The 23,390-nt window shown below is 57.7% G+C and overlaps 1 protein-coding gene across 1 annotated transcript in view; it reads right to left on the bottom strand.

The window, feature by feature from the left end:
- Window positions 1-23,390, bottom strand: part of CACNA1I (calcium voltage-gated channel subunit alpha1 I) — a 106,736-nt gene that overhangs the window by 51,519 nt on the left and 31,827 nt on the right. Inside the window, exons 4-5 of the mRNA XM_047786201.1 lie at window positions 16,548-16,645; window positions 2,598-2,757 (exon numbers count right to left, since the gene is read on the bottom strand). Coding sequence (XP_047642157.1) covers window positions 2,598-2,757; window positions 16,548-16,645 — 258 coding nt within the window. The remainder of the gene's footprint in view (window positions 1-2,597; window positions 2,758-16,547; window positions 16,646-23,390) is intronic.

Below are 23,390 nucleotides of genomic sequence, written 5' to 3' on the forward strand. Positions count from 1 at the left end.
ATTGGGACTGAGCTGGGATCATGAGAAGGGGGCTGCCTCGGAACAACCTAGGGAAAGATCCGCGTCCAGTGACACAGGGACAGAGGGGCCTGGATGTGTCCTGAGCCCCCAAAGCTGAGAGCTCAAACCTGCCCATCTCCATCTTTGAAGGTCAGACCAGGAGCAGCAGGGCCCACCTCCTGCTGTCCCAGGCCTGCCTCTTCTGAATGACTGACCCAGTAGGGGCTCCCCTCCCCGCCACGGGGCCCTTACCCACAGGGTGCCCCCACCCCTGTTCTGCCCAGTGATGGGCAAGTGACCCAGTCCCTTCCCCAGGGTCCCCTCCCCGCCCGGCTCTCCAGCTTAGCTCCATCTCCGCAGCCCACGGTCAGGCCATGAGGGAGGGCCCAGCCCACGCCTGTGCAGTGTCCCCATGCTCCTGCGGTCCTCGCTCCCCAAGGACAGAAACTCCAGCTTCTGCCGCATCCTTGGCTGGAGCCCTTGCTGGGCAAGCGTCACCACTCAAGTTTGTCATGTAAGAGGATGAATGAAATGCCTCCCTGCATCTGTCTCCCTGGGACCGGGCACATCACAGGATCGTGCTAACGCACACTGGCGACACGAAACGCAAGCACAGTCATGTCCAAATACATAGGGGCACATGTGTACACCAGAGACGCGGCTTATCTCTTACAGGTGCGATTCTACAGATGTCCAACTTCTCAGACAATTCAACCCAGCTCCTCCAAGAGCCAAAGTCTGATTTCTGTTTACATGGCTTTGGACAGCCATCTCTCCGAGGAGCTGCCCACCCCACCGCTTCTAGATGCAAAGGGGCCGAATGTGAGCTGACCTTTCCCTGATGACTCAGAGGCGCTGAGGGGAATGTCTGTGCTATAATTAGACAGCCGGGTTCCACGTCTGCTTTTGAGGTTTTCTGTCTTCTTTTTCCTTGCTGGCATCACTTCTGCTTGGGTCTTAACTACCCTTTCCCCTCCTGCCCGACCGCCTTCTCGTTTGCGGCTTCTACTCTTTGGGCCCCAGTTCCCGATAACCAAGTAAGTTAAAACTATGTACTAAGCAAGAGTCACTAGGAGCTGAATTAGCACCTATGGCCTATTTTATTTATTTAAAAAAAAATTTATTTCTTATTTTTTTATTTTTTGCTTTTTAGGGCAGCACCCGTGGCATATGGGGGTTCCCAGGCTAGGAGTCCAATCGGAGCTACAGCTGCCAGCCTTAACTCATTGAGCGAGGCCAGGGATCAAAGCCACAACTTCATGGTTCTTAGTCGGATTCGTTTCTGCTGTGCCACAACGGGAACTCCAATTTTTATTTTTTATTTTATTTATTTATTTATTTTTTGTCTTTTTGTCATTTCTCGGGCCACTCCCACGGCATGTGGAGGTGCCCAGGCTAGGGGTCGAATTAGAGCTGTAGCTGCCAGCCTACGCCAGAGCCACAGCAACGTGCGATCCGAGCCGCGTCTGCGACCCACACCACAGCTCACAGCAGAGGGCTTTTGTCTCTCTCCTTCAGACTGACCTCACTAGATCCTTAACGCACTGAGCAAGGGCAGGGATCGAACCCGCAACCTCATGGTTCCTAGTCAGATTCGTTAACCACTGCGCCATGACGGGAACGCCAGGAACTCCAATTTTTAAAAAACTTTTTATTAAAGTATAGTTGATTTGCAATGTTGTGCCAGTTTCTCCTGTACAGCAAAGCGACCCAGTCATACAAATATATACGTCCCCTTTCTTAAATTATCTTCCATCACGTTTAGCCTAAGAAACTGGATACAGTTCCCTGTGCTAGAGAGTAGGACCTCATTGCTTATCCTTTCTAAACGTCATAGTTTGCATTGCATTTGGAGTGGATAAGCAATGCGGTCCTGCTGCATAGCTGCACTGGAACTATACCCAATCACTTGTGATGGAACATGATGGAAGATACTATGAAAAAAATAATGTATGTATGTGTGTGTGTGTGTGTATAACTGGATCACTTTGCTGTACAGCAGAAATTGACAGAACATTGTAAATCAACTATAATAAATGCAATGGTTGGCATCTACTAACTCCAAACTCTGGTCCATCCCATTCCCTCCCCCTCCCCCTTGGCAATCACAAGTCTGTTCTCCATGTCTGTGAGTTTGTTTCTGTTCTGTAAACAGGTTCATTTGTGCCATAGTTTAGATTCCACATGTAAGTGATGCCAGAGGGCTTTTGTCTCTCTCCTTCCAACTGACCTCACTTAGAATGAGAATTTCTAGTTGCATCTGTGTTGCTGCAAATGGCGTTATTTCATTCTTTTTTATGATTGCGTCGTAGTCCATTGTATATATGCATCTATGGCCTATGTTATAGGGGACATTATGATATCAATTTTGAGAGCTCAGAGGCCTTTTGAGCTCATTTTGGCATCCAGCCATTATTGGAGACCCATCACCAACTCACCTGGGCATATCCCCGAACCTCTCTGAACCCTTGGGAGTTAGGATTGGAACCAGGTGCTTAATGGGGAGACCTTTCTGGCCTTGGAACACGTAGCACCACTGCTGCCCAGGTAACACCGCCAGGAGCCATAGGGCTGAGGGCCTGGGGGGGTGAACTCACATGGTGAAGTTCTCGTCCAGGAAGCAGCGGTTGCGCAGCAGGCCCGCCCAGAGCTGCACGCCGATGATGCCAAAGATGAAGAAAACAAAGAAGCAGAGCAGGAGGACATTCCCCAGCATGGGCAGCGTGTCCAGGAGCAGGTTCACCAGGATCCGCATACCTGGGAAAGGGAAAGGTGGAGGGATTGGAAGACAGGGCAGAGGTCCCAGAGAGAAGAGAGGGAGGGCAGGGTTCCAGGAGCAGAGAGAGGGCACTGGGAGGAGAGGTGGGACATGTGGGCAGGGGGTCTTCACTACCCTCAGTCTGCTCGGTGGTCCCCAGGCAGACCTTCTCCTCGGCACCTGCTGCTCCCCCCAGAGGCCAGACAAATGGCTCTGGGCCCCACTACACTTCCACGAGATCATGGGTGAATAAGCAGGCATGCATGGAGCACCTCTTATGTGCCAAGTGCTTTTCTGGGTAATGCACACATCTGATCTCCTTCGGTCTCCATGACAACTGTGTGAGGGCGGTAATGTTATCCCTATTTTATAGAAGAGGCAACTGAAGGAGGTTCACGGAACTGAAGCTACTTGCTCACAGTCGCACAGATAGGAAGCAGCGGGTCTGGATTTAAACTACAGGTCCTGACACCAAATTAGCACTCTTTCCATGACCCCCACGTACCTGGAGGCCTGGGACTGCGGCTGGCTCATCTCCCTATGCCTAGGATGGACAGAGTAGGTGACTAATAAACATATCCTGAATGTCCCTCATCTCCAGAGCCAGGACACATCAGTACCAGACAGAACCACCCTTCGGACCCACCCCATTGCATGATGGAACCAGGCAGGGCTGTCAGCCACCTACTTCAGAAGAACCTTGGCCAGCCAAGGGGCTCACACCTGGCCTGATACCAGAAGAAGAGGACTTTTTCTTTCCCGAGAAGTAGCTGCCATGAGCAAGCCAAGCCAGAGGCGATAAGAGGAGAAAATGGGGAAATGGGAGCAGAGACAGGGCACCCCAGGGAGGGTGATGAGGTCATCTGAATGAGAAAGGGAGCAGCACTTTCCTGGGGAGGTCTGGCATCCTAAAACCCTGCGGGCAGGGAGAGAAAGCCTGCAGAAAGCACGGAGCCTCTGATTTAGAGGCCCGGATTCAAATCCTCACCCTGCTGGCCTCCTGGACTTGTGGGAACTTGAGCCCGTCCCTTCTCCTCTTAGAGGACAAGGCCCCCCAGCAGAGGGGCCCAAGAAGATAGCAGCCACCCTACAAAGATTCCCCAGAGGCCACACCCAATTCTCAGCAAACCCTGGGGCTCCCACCCCAGAGAGGAAGTGGAGAACACATAACCTTTGGGCCATTCCCGCCTATCTCGCCATCCTTCCCCTCTCCCGCTACCTGCCCTGGGCTGATCCTCCGCACCCTCTATGCCCTCTCTCTCTTTCTGTGGGCTCAGTCTCCCAGCAGTGAAGAGGTCCCAGCCCTCCCAAGTCTGGGTGATGTCATCCACCATCACAGCTTCAGTAACTGCATGTCACCCACTCCCTCCAGACTCCTCAAGAAGACCCAGCCTTCCCAGTCAAAGGAGAATCTGCAGGAATGCAAGCCCCAGACAGGTGGGTCACCTCTATAGTTTTCCCTCGCCCCTCTTCCCAGTCCTATGAAAAGAGAACAAGGACCCATTCCAGTCCTGTGGTTTGGATAGGCTGACAGGGAGATCCATGACCTAGGCCTGGCCAATCAGCTAGGTCTGTTCCCCTGGTCTCAGTGATTGGTCCAGGATGGGAGTGTGACTCCAGCCAGGGCCAATGAGAGTCTGCACTGAGACTTCTGCTGGAACTCCAGGAAAAGAGATGCTCTCTTTCTGCAGAGGTTGCAAGCTAAGAGGAGTTAAGCCTGGCACTGCTGGGCCCATATCGCCTCTGGTGGAGAATGCCTGCCCGGGGTGGAAAGCAGAACCCAGAACAGAGAGGGGGCGATTCCTGATAACAGATACCCTAGAACACAAATCTGAGCATGTCGTCACTATGCATGAAAATTGATGGCCTTCCCATCAGCTACAGAAGTTGAGGTTTGTGGACCCCTGGCAGGTGGGGGGAGATCCATGGAAGGACAACCAGAGGTCCATGAAGCTTATGGAATTGCTGTAAAATATGCAGAGATGCCGCCATGAATTCTTCTGGGAAGAAGGTCCACAAAGTTGTCTGTGGCCCCAAAGAGTGTCAACAGTTGGTGGATCACCCTTGAGTGCACACCCCCCAAGATCCTGTGATCCTGTGAACCCTGCCTACCTTTCTGGCCTCACCCGCACCCCCTCTCTCCCCAGTGTGCACCCTATGTCTAGGAATATTGAATTATTTAAAGTTTCCATGGTATTTTTAGAGATGCCATGGGATTACACCCCTCCAAGCTGTTTTACTCACGCCGTTCCCTCTTTCTAGAACACTCTTCTACCTCTCTTGTGTCTGGCAAACCCCAATTCAGCCATCACAGCTCAGCTAAAGATCTGCTTTCTCTTTGAAAAGACTTCCAAAACCCCATCTCACCCCATCCCTCTCTCTCCTGCTCTAGGCAACCTCAGCACCTCTGACCTAGCCTAGGATCTATGTGCAGTTGCACAGGTTGCATACAGCACAAGCTTGGAGGCACCATTTACCTCTACCTCTAGCCTTCTTCTAACCCTAGTATATAGTCATCTGTTTACTCTCCTGTCTCTTCCACTGGGCTATAAGCTCCCAGGGGCAGGGCCTGTGTCTGAGTCACCTCAGTGTTCCCAGAACCCAGTAGCTCCTGGCCCAGCACAGAGGCTCAGCCAGTATTTATTGAATGACTGCTCGTGAATGAATGATGGGATAAGTCATGGGGAGGGAGTGGAATGTTGGAGAGGGGAGGATGGAAGGAGGGTGACAAGGAGAATGGTGGCCCTGTCCAGACTTTTATTTATTCCAAGGGTGAAGGCTGAGGTGGTTATTAACAGGGGTAATTATTTGGCATTTGCATCACGAGCTCTTCATGGCGTGATTTCCAATCAATAATTAATGCCCACCCTCATCCTCCCTCCGCACAGAACTAGGTCAGCCTCCTCTTGGGAAGGACAGTGGGGCTCCCGGGCAGGCTCCTGTTCTCTGGTTGAGAGCAAGCTGGGGTGAGTGAAGGCTCAATACCCCGCCTCCCCACACCCGCCTCCCCAACAGGCATGGCCGGGGGGTGTGCCGAAGACAGAAGCAAGAGAACAGAGCAGGCACCCTGTAATCCAGCCAAAGGTTTAGTCAGCCAGTTGCAAGCTTTTCTGGTGCACCATCATTCATTCATTCATCAAACCCTTATAAATACTGCTGCATATCTGGCACAGTGCTAGACACACCATTTTTTTACCCCCTCAGAGCTTGCGGTCTACGAACAGGGGGACAGGGGACCACGGCGTTGGGAAAAGGACGATGCCAGGGGAGTGAGGGCAGCTCCGGGCGTAGACCTGGAGGGGCTGACTTGAGCTGGGCGCTGCAGGACGACAGGAGTTGTGGCAAAGGCACAGAGGCGTGACCGTTCAGAGAGGGCATCCAGGCCATGCTGGGGGCCTGTCTAAGGAGAGCTGGCTGGATTTCTAAGCAGGCCATGCCCTTGATCAGCTCCGGGCTTTAAAGGGGAAGGAGCAATCCCGGAGGTCAGGACAGAGGCCCGGAGGCAAGCAGGGCGGGCCAGGCAGCAGCGGCTGTGAGAAGGGGCTGGATCCGAAGGGCCTGGAAGAGGCGGCTCTGCACAATCCCAGTCTGGCTGCTCCCTGCCTGCTCCCCGGGGCCCCCGCCTTTGTTGCTCAATTAATTACATTTCCCAGTTCTCCAGGATATTGAAATTCTGAAAGGCTCCCGAAAACCTGCCTGGCTGGCTTCCCTGAATGGCAGCCCGGTCCCTCCTCCCCTCCTGCCTCCCTCTGCTGAGCTGGGCCCAGCTCACTTCACAGGCCCCCCCTGGGGCCCAGGGAGTCCCAGGGCCACCGAGCCAAGGCATCATTAGCTAATTAGGGCCTCTGAGCGAGCGCACCACTTCCTCGCCAGGGAAAAGGGGCCGCGGGATTAGGGAGCCACGGAGGACCCCGAGAGAACCCAGTTAATCCTTCTTTTATGCCACAGTCAAGTACTTAGCAAAGGCAAGTCCAACAGTCCCACTCGGCCCTCAGCTCCCCTGGCGCTGGGTACAGGGGACGGAGAGAGAAAGAGAAACAGGAAGAGAGAGAATTGAGACAGAAGAGAGACGATGGAGAGAAAGAGGCAGAGACCGCCTTTAAGACCCGTCACCACCCACCTCGGACCATCCTTTCTACTCATCTCCCTCCATACCTTCCCCAGGCCAGAGCCGCCTCCTCCAGGCAGTCTTCTCTGATTCTCACCCCCAGGTAGTCGGGAAGGCCTCCTGCCTCTAGTTCCCTGACGGCTCTCCTTGATCCTCTCTCAGGATGATCTTACCCAGTTCTGCTCTCCCAGTGCGACTTTTCAGGCCTGCAGCCTTGGCTGGGGACCAGGTGGGCCATGAGGGGGGCAGGTTGCAGGTGACCCATGAGTGTGGTTGAGGGCCCTGCTTCCCAACTAAGGGGAAAGGGGGTCCCAGAGTCCTCAGAACAGCCAGTGGAACCTCCACCCTGAGCAGCAGCTAGAGCACCAGCCCAAGACAGCACACCAGGGTCGCACACCGGGTCCCAGTCCTGGCTGGGCAGCCTTGAGGCAGAGCTTTGCCCTCTCTGGGCAAGTGGCTTCATCTACAGAAAAGGACAGTGGCTCCTGTCTGGCCTCAGGAATACTCCAAGGCCACTCAGAGGGGGACAGTCCCCAAAGTCAGAAGCCTCCAGCGGCCCATCTTCCCCCAAGGGGAAAGTGTAAATCCATATCCCACCTGCCCTGCTCACAGCCCCCCACCCGTCAGGCCCCGGTCTGTCTCCCCAGCCTCACCTCCCCCAGTCAGAGTGCACATGCCCCCAGGAACCCCACTCCCCCCTGCGCACACCCTGCCCCCCTGACGCCCCCACTTTCCACCACAAGGGTTCCTGTTACTACAGCACTGGGGGCAGCGCTGGGTCCACTTCCCCAGACAGGACGGGGTCCAGGCTGGAGCTGGACTGACCCACTTCCAGTTGCTAGAAAGCTCGGGCTCTGGATCACCACCGGGCCCCCTCATACCCTCGGAGGGCCATCTCTCCTCCATTTTTAGGCCTCGGCCGTATGCTCACCTCTTCTGGTCCCCAGGCTGGGCTCAGGCCCCTACAAGGAGCTGCCTCAGCCCTGCCCTCCCTCCGTCGCAGCGCTTACTACAGGGTCGGCCTTCACCAGGGCACAACTCTGCCCTCCTCTCCCCCCGCAAACCAGGCATATGAGGCCCACTGGGATGCTTCGCACCCTCCAGTCCTGCCCAGGGCTTGGCACAGAACAGCCCCTCCAAGGAGAGCAGCGGGATGAATGGAGGAGAGATGGATGGATGCCTGGATCCATTCAACAAACATGCAGTGAGGACCCACTATGCGCCAGGTGCTGTTTTAAGCTCTAGGGAAATATCAATTAAAAAAAAAAAAGACCAAGTCCCCTGGCCTTGTGAGGCAGACATTCTAGGCCAGGGGAGGGAGAGACATGCAGAGAAACAGCAAACATTATTATAAGTTCCTCATTTATTGGGTGGTAAGTACTAAACAAACACAAAGTAGGAGTTCCCACTGTGGTTCAGCAGGTTAAGAACCTGACTAGGATCCATGAGGATACGGTTCAATCCCTGGCCTCGTTCTGTGGGTTTAGGATCCGGTGATGCCGTGGCTGCGGCATAGGCCTCAGCTGCAGCTCTGATTTGATCCCTAGCCTGGGAACTTCCATATGCCGCAGGTGCAGCCTTAGGAAGAAAAAAGGAAAAAAAAGAGAGACTGGGGAGGAAATGGGGTGTGCCGGTGGGGCGGCGGGGGGGGGGTCCCAGCTGGTATAAAATAGGGACCAAGGAAGTCCTCATTGGCAGGACGCACAGAACAGACTCGAAGGAGGTGAGAGCGCCAGCCGTGAGGGGCGGCCGGCAGGTGAGCCTGAGACGCTGGCTTCTACTCACATCGAGTGTCATGGGAAGAGGAGAGGCGTGGTTGGAAGAAGGTTCGAAAGGACCAAGTGGACTCGGTGGACCAGGGCGGAGCCAGAGGCCCGTTAGGGAACACAGCCTGCTGGCTGGTGTACAAATGCCCGTGTGTGACCCCAGTGCGTGCACACACACACACACACACACACCCCACACATCTCTGGAAAGGGGGCCGAGCCTGGGGGCTGCAATGCCGGGAGCCTGACAGTGGCCGTGTGGTGACTGCCTCTGGGGGGCAGCCCCTGCCTTCCCTGGGACAGAAACGGGGAGCACTGTGGGGGCGCCCAGGTGAGATCCTGCCCCTGCCCAGTGCCCTCTCGGAGGTTGTGAGGGCCAGATGCTGGGCTTCCCCGTGACCCTCCAGGCTGGGGACCAGGGCTTCTGTCCATCTGCTCCTCTCCGACCCGCCTGGCCTGGCCCTGCCATCGGTCACCTGCCATCCGTCACCTGCCATCCTGACAATGCACATCTGGCTGGGTCCAGATGAGGAGGGCAGTAGACAGAGTCTCGGCTGGGTGCTAGAGACGTTTTGAAGGTTGGACCCGCAGTGGGATGTGGCTGTGGGTGGGAGACAGGAGCCGGGGCAACTCCAAGTGGGGGCCTGAGCTCAGAGGCCTGGAGCAGCCCCCACAGAGATGGGGCTCGCTGGGATGTGTGGAGCCAGGGGTGCCTGCTGTCGCCTGTGCGAAGTCACTTCGTAAGAGCTCAGGGACGAAATGGATGAACAGTGAGGTCCTGCTGTGCAGCACAGGGAACTCTATCCAATCGCTTGTGATAGAACACGATGGAAGACGATGGAAGAAAAAGAATGTGTACATGTATAACTGGGTCACTTTGCTGTAGAGCAGAAATCGACCGAACATGGTAAATCAACTATAATTTAAAATTTTCCTTTAAAAAAAGCTCAGGTGTGGGGTTCAGGAGAGGGCAGCATGGTCTGGAGTGTCATGTGGGTGGCATCAGGTAGAACTCATCTCTAGGTGGCATTTAAAGCCAGGAGCTGGGGGAGATGGATGACAGGTGGGCAAACTGATGGGGCTGCTCAACCTTTTCATCTCTTCTCACCAGGGACCCCCAGCCCAGACCCTCTGCCCTAAGGGAAGCTGGGCAGCAGCCAGGCAGGGCCCCTGGATGGCAGTAGGGGGCCCAGGAAATGGGGGTGCATTTCCTAAGAGGCAGCTCCCCAGGGGTCCAGGGTGCTCTCTGCAGACAGGAGCTGTCAGCGCAGATGAGCACGGCCGCTCTGCCAGGCCAGCTCAAGTAGAAAGAGCCGGACTCACGCCAGCCTCTGCCAGGGGCACAGCCCACAGCCCAAGGAGGGGGGCTGGGCCCCAGGCAAGGGGCGCTGAGGCTGTGGCTGGCCACTGGGCTCCCCTCTCTCTCTGGTCTGGCCAGGTCAGTGGAAGGCGCTGAGTAGCCAGGAGAGGCCGTCTGCTGCTCCTGCCACGGCCGATGCCAACTAATCAGGGCACAGTGGGTGCTGGGAGGCCAGGCCAGGCTGCACGCCTCCGGGCTGCTGAGGACACAGCTGCTGGCCCCAGCCCAGCCGGGGAGGGGCCTGTGGGCTAAGGGGGGGGCCTCAGTGCCCACCCCTGAGATAAGAAACAATCCCCAGGCAAGGACTTGGCACCCCGCACCCACTACCCCAGGGGAGGCCTTGGTGTCCTCCCAAGGCCGTCAGTGTTCACACCCTGGGGGGTGGGCCTGGCCCTGTCCCCCTGAAGGTCCCCACCCCCACTGTGGCCCCTGCTGCCCTCTTATGCATTTTTCAAATGTCCTGTCCCCCTTCCTCTGTGCAGCCTCCTTAAAGTATGTGTGGTGGCCCGTCCCCTCCCCGGCCCCTGACACCTCCATCACAGCACATGTGCCCCCCCTCCCCGGCCCATAGCTCCGGCTTGAGTCCTCCCTGTGACCCCACCTCTGACCCAAGGCCTGGCTCCATGGCCCCTCAGCGGATGTTACTTGGGATGAACGGACGAAGACACAGTGGTTCCCTCCCCTGATCTGGTGTCCTGTCCAGGAATCACTCCCTCCCCAACTAGCTTCACCCCCCACCCCCACCCCACCTCTCTCTCAGTCCCGGCCGCTCTGTCCTGTTCCCAGGTCAAGTTCTCATCAGATGTTCTGGCCAGATGTTCTCCCATGCCCCCATCCCTTCCAAAAGGCAGCAGGCCTGGGGAAACCAGGCCCCTCCACTGTATCTCCCCTCCCCTCCTCCCGCCTTCCCTCCCTTCCTTCCCTGGGAGCTTCTAGACCTTTCCTCCATGCTGGGGGCAGTGGGGGGGAGGGGCCTGTGTGTGCCAAGAACAGATAGTCTGAAGTCCAAGGTCCTGCTTGGGACCAGAGCCGCCTTCAGCTGCACCCCAAGCCTTAGTCAACAGGCGTGCTAAGTGAAGATGCTGAGATCGTGTAAGCGCAGGTGGAAAGTCCTCCGGCCCCCCTGCCAACAGACGCAGAGCGTGAGACTCCCACGTGATCAGTGTACAGGGTCAGCACCTTCACGGGCCCCTTCTAGGAGCAGGGGTCATGGGGATGTCTTGCTGCCCCACAGCCTGGCAAGGGAGGGCTGGGACCCCGTGGGATGGACAGAGAAACTGAGGTCTGAGAGGTGGAGCCACTGGCCAAGATCCCAGGCACAAACCCTGGTCTAACTGATCTGGACGCCAAAGTCTGTAGCCCCGACGCTGGGACCCGCCCTCTGCGAGGCAGGCCAGGGTGGGGCCGTTCAAGGGCACCTGTTCTACACCCGGAGCTGCAGACTAACCCGTGTGGAGGTGTGCGTGCCATCCCCCTTGTGCAGACAGGGGTCCGAAGCAAGGGTCCTACAGCCAATTAACACAGTTCCAAGAATGGTGGCGGAGCCACTGAATCCACGCTCTGCACCAACCCCTGTGTTATCCTCCCTCCTGCCCTGACCTGCCCCCCTCGGGCTGCACAGGGTCTGGCACCACGAGAGCTCTGTACCCCGACAGTGAAAGGCATTCAGAACCAAACTTGGGGGTAGGTGGGGAGACAAGGAGCCTGGACAGTATTACTTCAGCCCACGAGGCCTTTCTGCTTTGACCTCGGATGTGGGCAAGGGTCCTTCCCTGCAGGTGGAGTGGGCGGCCGAGATGCCTTTGCACTAAAAGGAAAGGAAGAAGGTTGGGAAAAGGAGCAAAAAGCTCTGACCCAGGGGCTGTCAGCTAGATGGACGGGGCTCTAAAGGTGGGCAGTGGCCTGGGCGAGGCTCGGCCTTCCTGGCAGCGACCCAGCTCCCCAGGCCTCCCTCCCAACCTCCTCTGCAGCCCGGGCCAGGGGGTGCGTGGCCAGGTGCAGATGTGGGCCAGCAGCTCAGACTCAGCTGGCTCAGGCTTTAGCAGCAACTGCCCTAGATTCCTACTGGAGGGGAAAAAAAAAAAAAAAAAAAAAGCACTCTTCGTTTTCAAATGGCTTGGCCAATGGCTTTTGGAAGGCCCTGCAGCTGCCTGAGGGGTGTGCAGGCTGGGTGAGGCCTGGAGTCAGCTGGTGCCAGGAAGGGGCACTTTCAGAGACAATCCCACCCCATCATGCCAAGGCCCAGAAAGGGATAGTGACTTAGAAAAGGTTACACAGCAAGGAACCAGAGCCCAGTCTCCTGCCTGGCAGCCTGGAGCTTCTTCCCAACCCTCTCCCCACTGCTTCCCTTATCCATCAGTGGTCAAGTGGCCAGGACAGACCTACAGGGGGCAAGGGTGGAGGAACATATTTTATGGGCTTCTGTAAAGAACACCACCACTCCTAGGTGCCCCATGCATCCTGGAAAAAGTCAGAACCACGCATCAAACCAGTCCCTCCTCCTCCTTTGGGCAAGTAGGGAAACTGAGGCACAGAGACACCAAAGGGCTTCCCAGGTCACACAGCAGCCTCCCGGCAGAGCTAAGAAGCAGAACTTACATTCGCTGCCAACCCAACTGAGTCTTCCTGGCTGATCGTGTTTTTAAACTACTTTTTAACCTGCAGGCAGCCACCCCACTCTCCACACCTTTGCAATTAATAACCCATAATTTGACTTCGCCTGGTCCCAATTCTCTAGCCTGCCATCTAGTGGCCAAATTGAAAGCTACAGTCTATTGCTGAAAAGAACAAGTCCCAGGGTAGAAACAGCTCTAAAGATAAATGGGGAGTTCCCGTCGTGGCACAGTGGTTAACCAATCCAACTAGGAACCACGAGGTTGCGGGTTCGGTCCCTGCCCTTGCTCAGTGGGTTAACGATCTGGAATTGCCGTGAGCTGTGGTGTAGGTTGCAGAGGCTGCTCGAATCCGGCGTTGCTGTGGCTGTGGTGTAGGCCGGTGGCTGCAGCTCCGATTGGACCCCTAGCCTGGGAACCTCCACATACCACAGGAGCGGCCCAAGAAATGGCAAAAAGACAATAAAAAAAATAAAAAGATAAACACCTAGAAAAAAAGGAGGCAAGCAATCAAATTTCTCAAAGAGACACTTCTAAGAGTCCGTCCCCCTCCCCCACCCCACCTCACTCCTTCCCAGGTGACTCCGGGCAGAATGTGTGGCCCTGGGAAGGAAACCATCCCTTCTTTAAATGAGGGTCGGGATCCGTGAACCTGCTCCAACAGCCTGAGGCTCCTATTAATCAAGCCGCTCACGAACAGGAGTTCTTCTTACGGTCCCTTTCCAGAGGGCGCACTGTGTATATTTTGGATCCTAGAGGGTTCGTGCTTCTAACAACTCCCCCTCGCCAGGTTCTGAGAAAGCAAGAGTCAAGATTCATTTGCCACTGAGAGGCGGAACCAGCTCAGAGCAGGAACACAACTCCCCACCTCGGCCGCCCTGGGCCTCCCGGTGAAGCCTCGTAGCGGAAGGAGGCCCTGAGGAAAGACCCGAACTCCTCTCTGGGCCTTCTGGGCCCCCAGCCTCCGAAACTGGCGACTCCAGGAGCACAGGGCCCAACCCTGAGCTCCTCCAGAGGACTGGATGGACTGGCCCTGGGGACTTGGACGTGACCCCACCCATAACTAGGAGCCACCTACCCTGCTCCTCACGTGCACGGTGAGGTGGGGGGGGCCGAGGGGAGAGACACATGCGCCCACAACCCCCATGCTCACATCTCCACGTGCACACACCCACACACGTGCACACACTTCTCATGTGCATGCAACCCACACACATGCACCCCCCCCCCACTTGTGCACACACTTCTCACATGCGCACAACCCACATGTGTGCCCACACCTCCACATGTGCACACCATTTTTCCTATGGATACAGAGACCCTCACCCGTACACACACACGCACACACACACACATAGATCTACAGAAACCCACCCACAGAGAGTGACCCATACCCTGTGTGTCTATCGTGTCCCCCCGGATTGTCTCTTCTCAACTGTCCTGTCACATCGCTGTTCCCATGCCTGTCCGATCCCAAGGCCTGAGGGGAGACGCAGGATGCAGGATGGCCTGCAAAGGCCCGTGTGTGACCCCAGCACATGCACACGTATCCCCAGCACATGTGGAAAGGCCACAGGGCTTGCGGGCTGCATGGCCAGGAGCCTGACAGTGGCCACGTGGCCCCTGCCTTCCCCTGGAACAGAAATGGGGAGCCTGGAGGAGGTGCACAGGAGAGATGGGGCCTCTACCTGGTGCCCTCCCTGCTGAGGGTGCCTGGGCCGGACGCTGGGCTTTCCCTGTGACCCTCCAGGATGGGGACAGGCCTGCCGTCTATCTGCTCCTCTCTGCCCCGCCCGGCCGGGCCATCGCTCACCCAAGATACTCTGTCCAGCTCCCCCCTCACAGTCCTCACTCTTCCAGGCGTTTCTAAAACCCTCCCTTTCCTGGTCAATCCAGCCGCTCTGCTGGGTCTCAGCTCAGGCATCCCCTCAGACAGCCAGCGCCCCCCACCCTGCCCCTCCCCACACCCCTGTGTGCTCCACGAGCCTGGCAGCCCTCTGAGCATGGATGGCACCGCGGCCCTGGCCCAGGACACCTGCTCTATACACCTGCCCAGCGCATCCACTTCACACCTGTTCACCGGGGGCCTTCCACACGCCAGGAATGATTCCAGGCGCCTGAGGGAACAAAAGCCACCACGTGGTCAGGTTCCCAGGAGAAAGAGGTGGGCATGAGGGAGGGGAACACGTGCCCCTGGGGGGAGGTGAGCTGGTTAGAAACCAGCTCCAGTTTAGTCCCTGCCACCGACCTGCTGTGTGACCTTGGGCCGGTCATGGCCGTCTCCGGTTTCATTCTCCTCATTTGATAAATGGGTAAAGATGGTCTCGAACTAGGTGATCTTTAAGGAGTCTCCCAGGCTTGGTGGAGAGTGGGAAGGATGGAGAGAAGCCAGCACCTAGGATGGCCTCTCCAGACATCCCCGCCCTGCCCCCGGGAGAGTCTCCCCAGGACAATGGGAGGGGGCAAAGGTGGTCCAGCTGAACAGCTCCTCCCCCTCCCCCATGGTTTTGGTTCTCGCCATTCACCCCCCACCCTCACCTCTCAACGCTCCCCCACCACCACCCCCCGACCTTCACGGCAGCTCTCAGGGGCCCTGGGAGTTTCCCACCACATCAAGGCTCAGGTGCAGGGAGGTGACCTTGCATGTGTGACCTTGAGACCCAGCCCTCCAGGACCCCCTCTGTACCTCGCTGATCCTGAGCCAGCCTGTCCTCCAGGTCACCTTGGTCCATAAATACTCCGGAGCAGGGCCTCCCCCGCTCCACTGACCTGCCCAGGCCGACCGCACACCCCGCACGTCCAGAGTCCAGCCAGCCCCACAGGCACTCAGGGCACATGGCTGCAGAGAGGTGGGCCGGGCAGGGCAGTGGCAGGGCCCCCCAAGGCCCCAAGGTGGGTATTGGGAGAGTGGGGACCGTGCTGATCGTGCAGGAGACCGAGGGGTCAGAGCCCTCCCATCTTATGCAGATGGGGAAACGGAGGCTCAGACAGGGAAGAAAACCAACAGTTCAGATAGAGCCAGGGATAGAGCTGGGCTTAGGCAGACAGAACTCTGCTTAGATCCCTGCCTTGCCCCTTAATTGCTGTGTGACCTTAGGCAAGCCACTTAACCTCTCTGAGCCTCACATAGGTTGCTGTAGGGGATGAGGTCAGCTATCAGCATGCCAAGAACCTGGCATGCAGGAGGTGAACAGGTGCTCCTGTCCTTCCCATCTGCAGGCAGGACCCTGCCCGTCTCCCTCCCTGGACTCCATCCCATCCCTGACCCAGGGCAGCGGAGACGGTCAGGAGACGTCTTGGGCAAGTAACCTTGTCTCCAAGTCTCAGTTTTCTCATCTCAGCTTTTCATGAGAATAGCCCACCTCCCTCTCAAAAGAAAGCAGAGATGAAAAGCTTTGAAAGCTGTGTGAGTCTGGGCAGATGTCAGGGTTTGTTGTTTGCGGATAACCCCTCTCAGTACTAGGTGGGTGGGTGGATGGCTGGGCAGCCGGTCAGAGAGGGGAGTGGGTGGATGGACCTAACCAGGGTGAAACTATGGGGGGCAGAGAGCGGGCGGGTCGGGAGCTCAAGTTCAAGTCAGCCAGCACCAGTGGGGGGTCTGGGAGCCCCTCCCCAGCAGAATGCTGCGCAACCACAACGCCCTCCCACAAACCAAGTGGATGTGCCCTCTTGACAGCACCCCCCCCAAGGAACCTTGTCCCCAAAAAGCCAGAACTTGCTGCAATCTGAGTCCTCTGGGGACCCAGAGGCATCAGGACCACCCTCCAGCATCTCCAGGCCTAAATATTGGCCCGCGAGCCCCCAGGAGCAGAGTTCACATCTGTCTGGTCACTGAAGGACCCCATGCCCAGCACAAGCCTGGCACCAGAAGGTGCTGGCCAGTCTTTTCGGAGTGAATGAGGGGCTGAGTGGGCCTGGGACAGGGCGGGGGGCACCAACTCACTGGGCACACGGTTGATGGCTTTGAGGGGCCTCAGAACACGCACGGTGCGGATGGCGGACAGGTTGATGTTCTGAAGGTCCAGGGAGTACTCGACCATCCTGCGGAGAGAGGGGAGCAGAGTGAGGCTCAGAGCAGGAGGGCCAGCCGGGGCCGCGGGCCAGGCCGCCCATGCCCGCACCCGCCTGGGCTGGGTAGGAGACACGATCAGATCTCAGCTGAGCCCCCATCGGCCCTGCGGCCTTGGGTCTGTCTCCTCCTCTGGAAGCAGGGCTGGTGACATCAACCTCCCAGACTCTCCTGGGGATCCCACTAGATGTGACCCAGGGCAGAAGGAATGGAGGGGCAGAGCCCCTGGGTCCCCACTGTGGGCCCAGCGCTGTGTCCAGCGGCTCCTGCCCCCCACTCCCGAGGATGCCTCAGAAACAGGGAGGACTCCCCCACTCCTCAGAGGGAAGAACGGAGGAGCTGAGTAGCCCCCGGGCAGACCCCAGACAGTGATCAGACGTCACCATCACAGCAGCAAAGCCCTTGCTGGGGACAGAGGTCAGAGTGGAGCCCAAGGCTCTTCACCTCCTCAAGTCCCCACCAAGCCAGGGTCAGATGCCCAGATTTACGACGAGATGAGGCTGAAGAGGGGTGACGTCCGGTGTCACAGGTCACCCCAGAGCCACGCTAGGTCTGCCCCGCTCTTCCTCCGAGCACCTGCCAGGCGTCACAGGCCATGTCTGGGGGCCTTCTTTGTCTGCAGGACTAATTCCCTTTCCTGGGCATGCCCACCCCGCCAGCCCCTATGAGGTGCCCAGGCTCCAGCCCTCTGCCCCCTCTCCAACCCCCACCTCCCTTCTGATTGGAATGCCCTTCCCCCACCTCAGTCCTTGGAAACCTCACTCCGTCAGCTCCATGCAAATGCCCCTGAAGCCCATAGATGTTTCTCCACCCCTGAGCCCATGAGGAACCAGGCCAGTCCAGGGGCTGTGGACCCAAGAATGACTCAGACCTGGCTGCTCCCCTCAGGGGTCCACCCTGAGACAGGCAAGAGACTCAGAGGCACTGGAGCCTCACCACTGCCCTAGTTCTTGTCCTCAGGCCCTCATCAAACAGGTCTGCCCTCCACTGCCACAGTCAACCCATCCTGCAGCTCCTTCAAGCTTGCCTCCTCCAGGAAGCCTTCCCAGATCTCCACAGGAAGCCGATCTCCGAGGCCCCCTCTGTAGTTCCCAGCCCGTCCACCAGATCCCTCTTGACAACCGCCCTCCCCCTGCCCCCCCCCCCGCCCCCCGCTGAGGGACAGGTCCAGAGGCCTGCAGCCCCAGCCTGACCCCAGGTGCCCCAATCGCCAGACCTGGCCCCCCACCCCAGGACTCTGGCACTGCTGCCAGCTCCACCTGTCACCGCTGTCAGCAGGAAGCGAAGGCTTTTCCTACACCCCGTGCGAACCTGTCCGGTTGTTACGGAGCCACCGCCCCCTCCCGCTGCTTGAAGAGTAACTGAGTGAAAGCTTCGTTCGCCTGAAATGCCTCCATCCGGTCCCAGCTTCCTGGGGCACAGGCTCGGGTTCCCGTGCACCCTCTCTTACACACATTCACCAAACACAGGCACAAGCCCACACACGGCCACCGGCACGCGCGCACACACACACACTCACTCCTCGTACACCACCATCCACGCTCACTCCTACCGGAGCCCAAATTTCAGATAAAGGAGTGTGACCCCAAAAGTGACAGACACCCAGGGACCAGAGACCAGGGGGACCAATGAGAAGGGGGGAGGGGTGGTGTGGGGTGCGGCAGCCGGGCCAAGAGGGTGAGGACTGAGGCCCCCCCGGGAGAGGGGGGGCAGAGGGTTCTCTGAGAAGGGGGCGCCGGGGAGCGGAGCTGCAAGAGGATTCCGTGCGTGGGTGGGTGAGCCAAACTGTCATTTTCATATTTGGTAGAAAGAGCTCTCCAGGCAGCCAGGAAGATGTGTGTGACGGAGGCGCTGCGGGGGTGGCACACACGGGCACACAAACAGGCTCTCACACTGGTGCGCGCACGCACACACACACACACACACACACACCAGGCCAAGGAGAGCCACCCCGGGGCAGGCAGCCAGGCTCAGCTCCAGCCAGCCCCTCCCCCATGCCCCCCCCCAAACACAGACCCTCTTCCTTCTGCCTGATTCTCTGTCCCGCCCATGGGCTCAGGTTAAGCTTTGCCGGGTGTGCTGGAGTGAGGCTTCCCAGCCCGCGCCAGACTGAAGCCCCCCAGGGACAACGACCCAGGAGCCCCCAGCAGGTGCCAGCCTAGCGTTTGTTCCCATCCCCATAAAGTCCCACAATAAAAATAAATAGATGCTTCATAGATGGGTGGGTAGACAGACAAGTCAAGGGGTTTTGAGGGCCTCTTGTGTGACTTCTCACTATTTACCTGCGTGAAGCTGCTTGAGGTTACATCAGCAGACCCCACTTCATCCCTCTCCACACTCCCCTGGACCAGAGCAGATCCACAGCTGTAAGCCACACAGGCTTGCCTGCTCTGGGAGCCCTGAGGACAATCCTGCCTGCTCCCTGATTCTCTGGTCCCACGACGCCTCACGGGTTCTGCGCCCTTCCAACCCCCACTCAAGGAACCCGTAGTCCACAGTCTGGGACTATTGGGGGCTTGGGGGGGCTCTTTCGGTTTTGTTATTTAGGGCTGCACCTGTGGCATATGTAAGTCCCCAGGCTAGGGGTTGAATAGGAGCTGCAGCTGCCAGCCTATGCCACAGCCACAGCAACATGGATCCAGGCTGCATCTGTGACCTACTCCGCAGCTTTCGGCAACGCTGAATCTTTAACCCATTTAGCGAGGCCAGGGATCAAAAATGCATCCTCATGGATGCTAGTCAGGTTCCTAACCCGCTGAGCCATAATGGGAACTCCCTATTGGTTCTTACTTAAATGAGGGGCTCCCACCATGGGAGGCCCCTACCCTGGGCAAGGCGGGGGGGGGCAAGAATGGGAAATTACAGATGCCCTGTTCAGGGAGCAATCAGGTTCGCTTTCCTGATGTCTCTCTCTCAAACAAAGAGAGGGGCTGGGCCCTGGGTCCCGAGTGAGATGCCAGTTGTGCCTGGATGTCACCGAGGCCCAGGATTACCCCGAGTCAGTAAGCTTCAGGGTCTGAAACCCCCAGACCCCATCTCAGGGGGGGCTGATCAGACTCTGGCCCTCATTTCTGAAGGGGACTAAGCAGAGCCAGAGCAGCACAAGGGCCCAGTCCCTTCCCTTCACCTCTGACGTGACCCTCCACGCAAAAATTCCCCCGAGAACTCACCAGATGCAGCCCTCAACGTCCCCTTAGAAAAGCCCCCAATGGAGTTCCCACTGTGGTGCAGCGGGAACGATTCTGACGAGGAACCATGAAGTTGTGGGTTTGATCCCTGGCTCTCGCTCAGTGGTTAAGGATCTGGCGTTGCCATGAGCTGTGGTGTAGGTCACAGATGCGGCTCGGATCCTGCATTGCTGTGGCTGTGGTGTTGACCAGCAGCTTTAGCTCCGATTTCACCCCTAGCCTGGGAATGTCCATATGCCACAGGTGTGGCCCTAAAAAGCAAAAAAGAAAAAAGAAGAAAGAAAAAAAAAAAAAGGAAAGCCCCCAAGAGAAATTTCTTGGAGAATTTAGTGTCAAGATCTGAGCTCTGAGCTTCCTGGCAGTCAAGACAAAAAGGGAAATGTGATGCATCGCAGACGACTTCGCAGCACGAACAAGCTTGGCCATATGGATTCTTCCAAGAAATCCACTTGCCGGAACATTTCTCCCAGGTCCTAAGTCTCTTCTGTATTTCACAAACCTATGCGGGTGTTCTGCTGCAGCTGTATTGCCTGTCTGGGGGAGCAAGATCAGGTACAAAGCCTTTTGGTGAAAAACAGACAAACAGCAGGTGCCCAGTGAGGAAGGCAGGAGTTCTCATCCTCCCCTAAGGGAAAGAGGACAGAAAGGTGGCCATTGGGAGTTCTTGCTGTGGCACAAGGTGGTGGTGGCACTTCTGGAGCTAACCCTAACTCTAACAGGTTTGATCTCTGGCCCAGCACAGTGGGTTAAGGATCCAGCATTGCCATAGCCACAGCATAGGTCCCAGCTGTGGCTTCTGGGTACTTCCATATGCCCCAGGGCGGCCAAAAAAAAAAAAAGATTGGTGGACATCGGACAAGGATGGGGAGAGATGGACTGAGTGAGTAACTGGAAAGTAGGAACTTAGGGCTTAAGTCTGTGCCCGGGGAACCACACTGTCCTGACAGTGACACTGTGCACCAACCAGCCGGACTGGGACAGTTGGCTGACAGCTTCAGTACCCTGCCCTGGCCTGGGCACCGGCCCTCTCTCCTAGCTGCAGCAGTCTCCTGCCTCCTGCCCACACAAATCCTCCGTGAGCCCAAACCTCCTAAAACACAAAGCCAGCTGTGTCACTCCTGGGCTTAAACCCTCAATGGCTCCCTGCTGCCCTCAGAACCAAGCCTGAGCTCTGACCATGACCTTCAAGGCCCTCCAGTCTGGCCTTGGCTCCTCTCCCCACCCCCTGCTCCTACTCCATGAATCTCAGGCACCAGGCCAGGCCCACCAAGCTCACCAAACATGCGATTCTCTGCTCACTCTGGTCCATCAAGACCCCCTCCTCCATGAAGCCCTCCTCCTCCAGGCTCACCCCTTCCCTGCACCGCAGGCTGCATTCACCCCTCTTTGCTCTGGCTCCCTCCACACTCTGTTCACACCTCCTGTCTGGTCTGGGTTCCCAAAAAGCAGATTCTGAGCCCAGGGCTTGGGAGCAGCCGTTTGTGTGGGAGATGACCCCAGGACGCACAGAGAGGGAGGGGCAAAGAGAGAGAGAGAAGCCAGCGAGGGGTTGTTCATGAGCTGGGGTACCACCATCCCAGCAGGGACCCCGGCTGGGTGGGTGCATCACTGAGGGTGGAGGGGGGCGCGGCTACGGCATCAGCCGCGGGCTGGCTGGGGGCCCTGCCCCCCTCTCCTCTGACACATGCTTCTGTGTAGCATGAATAACACCTGTGACGGAAGATGCCACCTTCCACCCCCTCCCTCCTCCCCCTCTCCACCCCCTGGCTGAAAGCTAAGGCAACAACCCCCCCCCAAAAAAAAGGAGAAGGTGCTGAGAGGGTCGCTTCGTGGGTGAATAACCACCCAGCTGACTCCCCTCAGGCCCCAAGTAAGACATCACTTGCGGGAGTGAGAAATTAATCCCTAATTACACAGTTACTTTATCGCGCAGCTTCAGTGCTAAAAGTCTAAAAAAAAAATCAACAAAAACCCCCACTCCCTCCTGCCAGCTCCCAAGCGCCTAATTAGGTAAGTAATTTTGCTTTAAAGTGAGCACTTTCGTCCTGACATCACCCCGGAGGAGAGCGACTGCACCGAGCTCCCGGTGGTGTCATCCAGGGAGAGGGGTCGGGTGTGGCGGTGCTGGGGTGGGGGCCGTGCCAGGGCTCTCTGCACTTCAGGGCTCTTCCCACTGATTCCCACCAAGGAGCCACCCCCCACCCCCAGTTCCCCCGACTCCCCCGAGAGACCCAGGCCTGGTCAACCCGTGGACACCTTCCCTGGCCACCGTGACTGGTTCAGGATGGGCATGTGACCCCAAGCGGGCCATGAGGGGCAGCCAGCCCTTGAGCTGGGACCGCAGGGGAGAGGAGCTCTCCCTGGCTAAGCCACCGCCAGGAAACCCGGAGGCGCTAATGGCCATCTTGCCTCCGTGGTGGCCCGAGGATTTTGCCAACTCAGAGGAAGGCCGAGCCAGAACTGGAGGGAGGCAGGATCCGACCATATGGCGCGAGCATGCCCTCCAGCTGCACCCAAATCGCAGATCTGCCCTGCTTTCCCCAGGTGCACGAGCCAGGGTGTCATCGGGCCCGGGTGTCATCGGAATTGGGTCTGTGTCGCCAGCAACTCCGAGTCCTGCTGATTCCAAAGGGTTTCCGGAGCGCTCGCTGCTTGCCAAGCCCTGTACACACCTTCCCACGGTGGGAATATGGTGCCCGCCACAGAGGAGGAAGCCGAGGCTCAGAACGGCCAAGTAGTGGGGGTAATACCTCTGCACGGCCCTCCCACCTCATCAGTCATCAGGCGGGGCTGCCATCTGGCTCGTGAACACCTCCAGCAGTTGGCCAGGTGGCCAGTAAGTGCAGCACACGCGGCAGCACGTGGGGTGGGTCCAGCATCCGTAGGGGCAGGGTTGCCCAATGGTTAGAGCACGGAGCCTGGGCTCCCACCCCAGCTCTGCTGCGACTGCCCCGAGTGACCTTGGCAAATCACTGGCTGGACCTCATGGGGGTGTGGGGAAGGATGAGATGCCTTTGCAGATGGATTTGGTGCTTGGAACAGGGCCTGGCACAAGTATGAGCCAAGAAAGTGTCAGTTATCATTACATCACAGCCTCATGCAACGCTGTGGTTCACACTGGCCCATGAATCACACTACGCCTGCTTAAACCCTTCCCTAGATCCCACCTCTTGCCAAGGAAAGCCCCGGCAGTAAGGACCCCCGGAAGCTCTCTGACCATGACCCCGGTGCCTCCCACCCTTGGCCGGAACATCTCCCAGAGTGCACCTTGCTGTTTCCAGCTTCCATGGCTTTGCCTCGGCTGCTCCTGCAACCTGGAGTGCCCTTTCAGGCTTTCTGGATCCCACCCCCAGGGGGGAAAATGAAGCTCTCCTGCCTTGTGTCCCCCTGCATCCCTGGCTCTGAGGTGTGCTGTGCCCCTGCTCCTGGGGGGCAAGCTCAGAGTCCTAGTTGGGTTCCCTCCAGCACCCAGCCCAGGGCATGGCTTGGAGCTGGCTCCCCATGCCAGCTTGTCAAACAAATAACTTGA

The sequence above is a fragment of the Phacochoerus africanus genome, chromosome 7 (genome assembly GCF_016906955.1).
Source record: "Phacochoerus africanus isolate WHEZ1 chromosome 7, ROS_Pafr_v1, whole genome shotgun sequence".
In the NCBI taxonomy this organism is placed as follows: domain Eukaryota; kingdom Metazoa; phylum Chordata; class Mammalia; order Artiodactyla; family Suidae; genus Phacochoerus; species Phacochoerus africanus.